Consider the following 1,326-nt stretch of genomic DNA (forward strand, 5'->3'; position numbering starts at 1 on the left):
AACAACAGTTATAATAAACAGAACAACAGTTATAATAAATACATATAACAACAGTTATAATAAATACATATAACAACAGTTATAATAAACAGAACAACAGTTATAATAAACAGAACAACAGTTATAATAAACAGAACAACAGTTATAATAAATACATAGAACAACAGTTATAATAAACAGAACAACAGTTATAATAAACAGAACAACAGTTATAATAAACAGAACAACAGTTATAATAAACAGAACAACAGTTATAATAAATTAAAGTTACAATAGATATAACAATAGTTATAATAAATATATAAGGTATAACAACAGTTATAATAAATAGAATAGTTATAATAAATATAATGGTTATAATAAATATAACAACAGTTATAATAAAAAGTCAAATTCTATCATTTTAAAGCCACTGTACTATAATTCATTATTTTTATCTGGCAACCCGACTGACATGGAACCTGGTGGTCTCGTTGACGTTCTCTGTTGCACTTTGGACATCATAATCAAAGATTACTGAAAAAAAATGTAAGTGATCAAAGTATTTTACATTTAAAATAACATCTTGGGGGCCGGATAGGATGTTAAGGAGGGCCACATTTGGCCCCCGGTCATTGAGTTTGACACATATGTCCTAAAGGGTTAACATGCTGCTGACACACCTCTTGCACACAATAAGATTAAGAACCTGAGGGAATGCTAAGGTGCGGCTCAAAGACATTTACCTCCCAGTACGTCGAACAGCACTGGGCTCAGTCATCGTCGTCATCATCTTCAGGTACAAAGATGTCGTGCTCCTCCAGGAGAGCTGCAAAGTTCTTGCTGACCAGAGTTCCCACGTAAAGGAAAGGCACGACCACCGCCGTCATCCAGACAAGACCGAACGGCGTCTGGAGAAACACAGAGAAACGTTCTGGTTACTCCGTAGAGCCCACTGGGTGGACTGGTTTACATTGGGTCTGCAAATATATAAAAATGATGCATGAGACTCTTCCCTAAGATTTAAACTACATCATTTTAATACCTCCATATAAAATAACACCTTCAAAACATTGTAAAGAGAGTTTGAGCTAATTTTCAAGTAATAATTATAAATACCTGCTGTTAAAGCACAGTCTCTCCACGTGACAAATAAAAACCATAATAGTGTAATTTTACAGCAGACAGATATTATTTACCACAAGAACAAAGCAGACAAGTTATGTACAGAGCTGCAATCATGTGCAGACAACAAAAAACCGTGGCATCAAAGCACAATACACTAAACATGGGTTTAATAATGCATTGCATATCTGTCAATATGGGTTTATTTATGCATTGCATATC

At 34.0% G+C, this 1,326-nt stretch overlaps 1 protein-coding gene across 1 annotated transcript in view; it reads right to left on the bottom strand.

Moving 5' to 3' along the window:
• The window catches only part of LOC119430449 (essential MCU regulator, mitochondrial-like), a 2,446-nt gene that overhangs the window by 549 nt on the left and 571 nt on the right, over positions 1 to 1,326 (bottom strand). Inside the window, exon 2 of the mRNA XM_037697857.1 lies at positions 726 to 890. Coding sequence (XP_037553785.1) covers positions 753 to 890 — 138 coding nt within the window. The 3' untranslated portion in view covers positions 726 to 752. The remainder of the gene's footprint in view (positions 1 to 725; positions 891 to 1,326) is intronic.

The sequence above is a fragment of the Nematolebias whitei genome, chromosome 3, assembly GCF_014905685.2.
Source record: "Nematolebias whitei isolate Nwh7 chromosome 3, NemWhi1, whole genome shotgun sequence".
NCBI classification, from domain to species: Eukaryota; Metazoa; Chordata; class Actinopteri; order Cyprinodontiformes; family Rivulidae; genus Nematolebias; species Nematolebias whitei.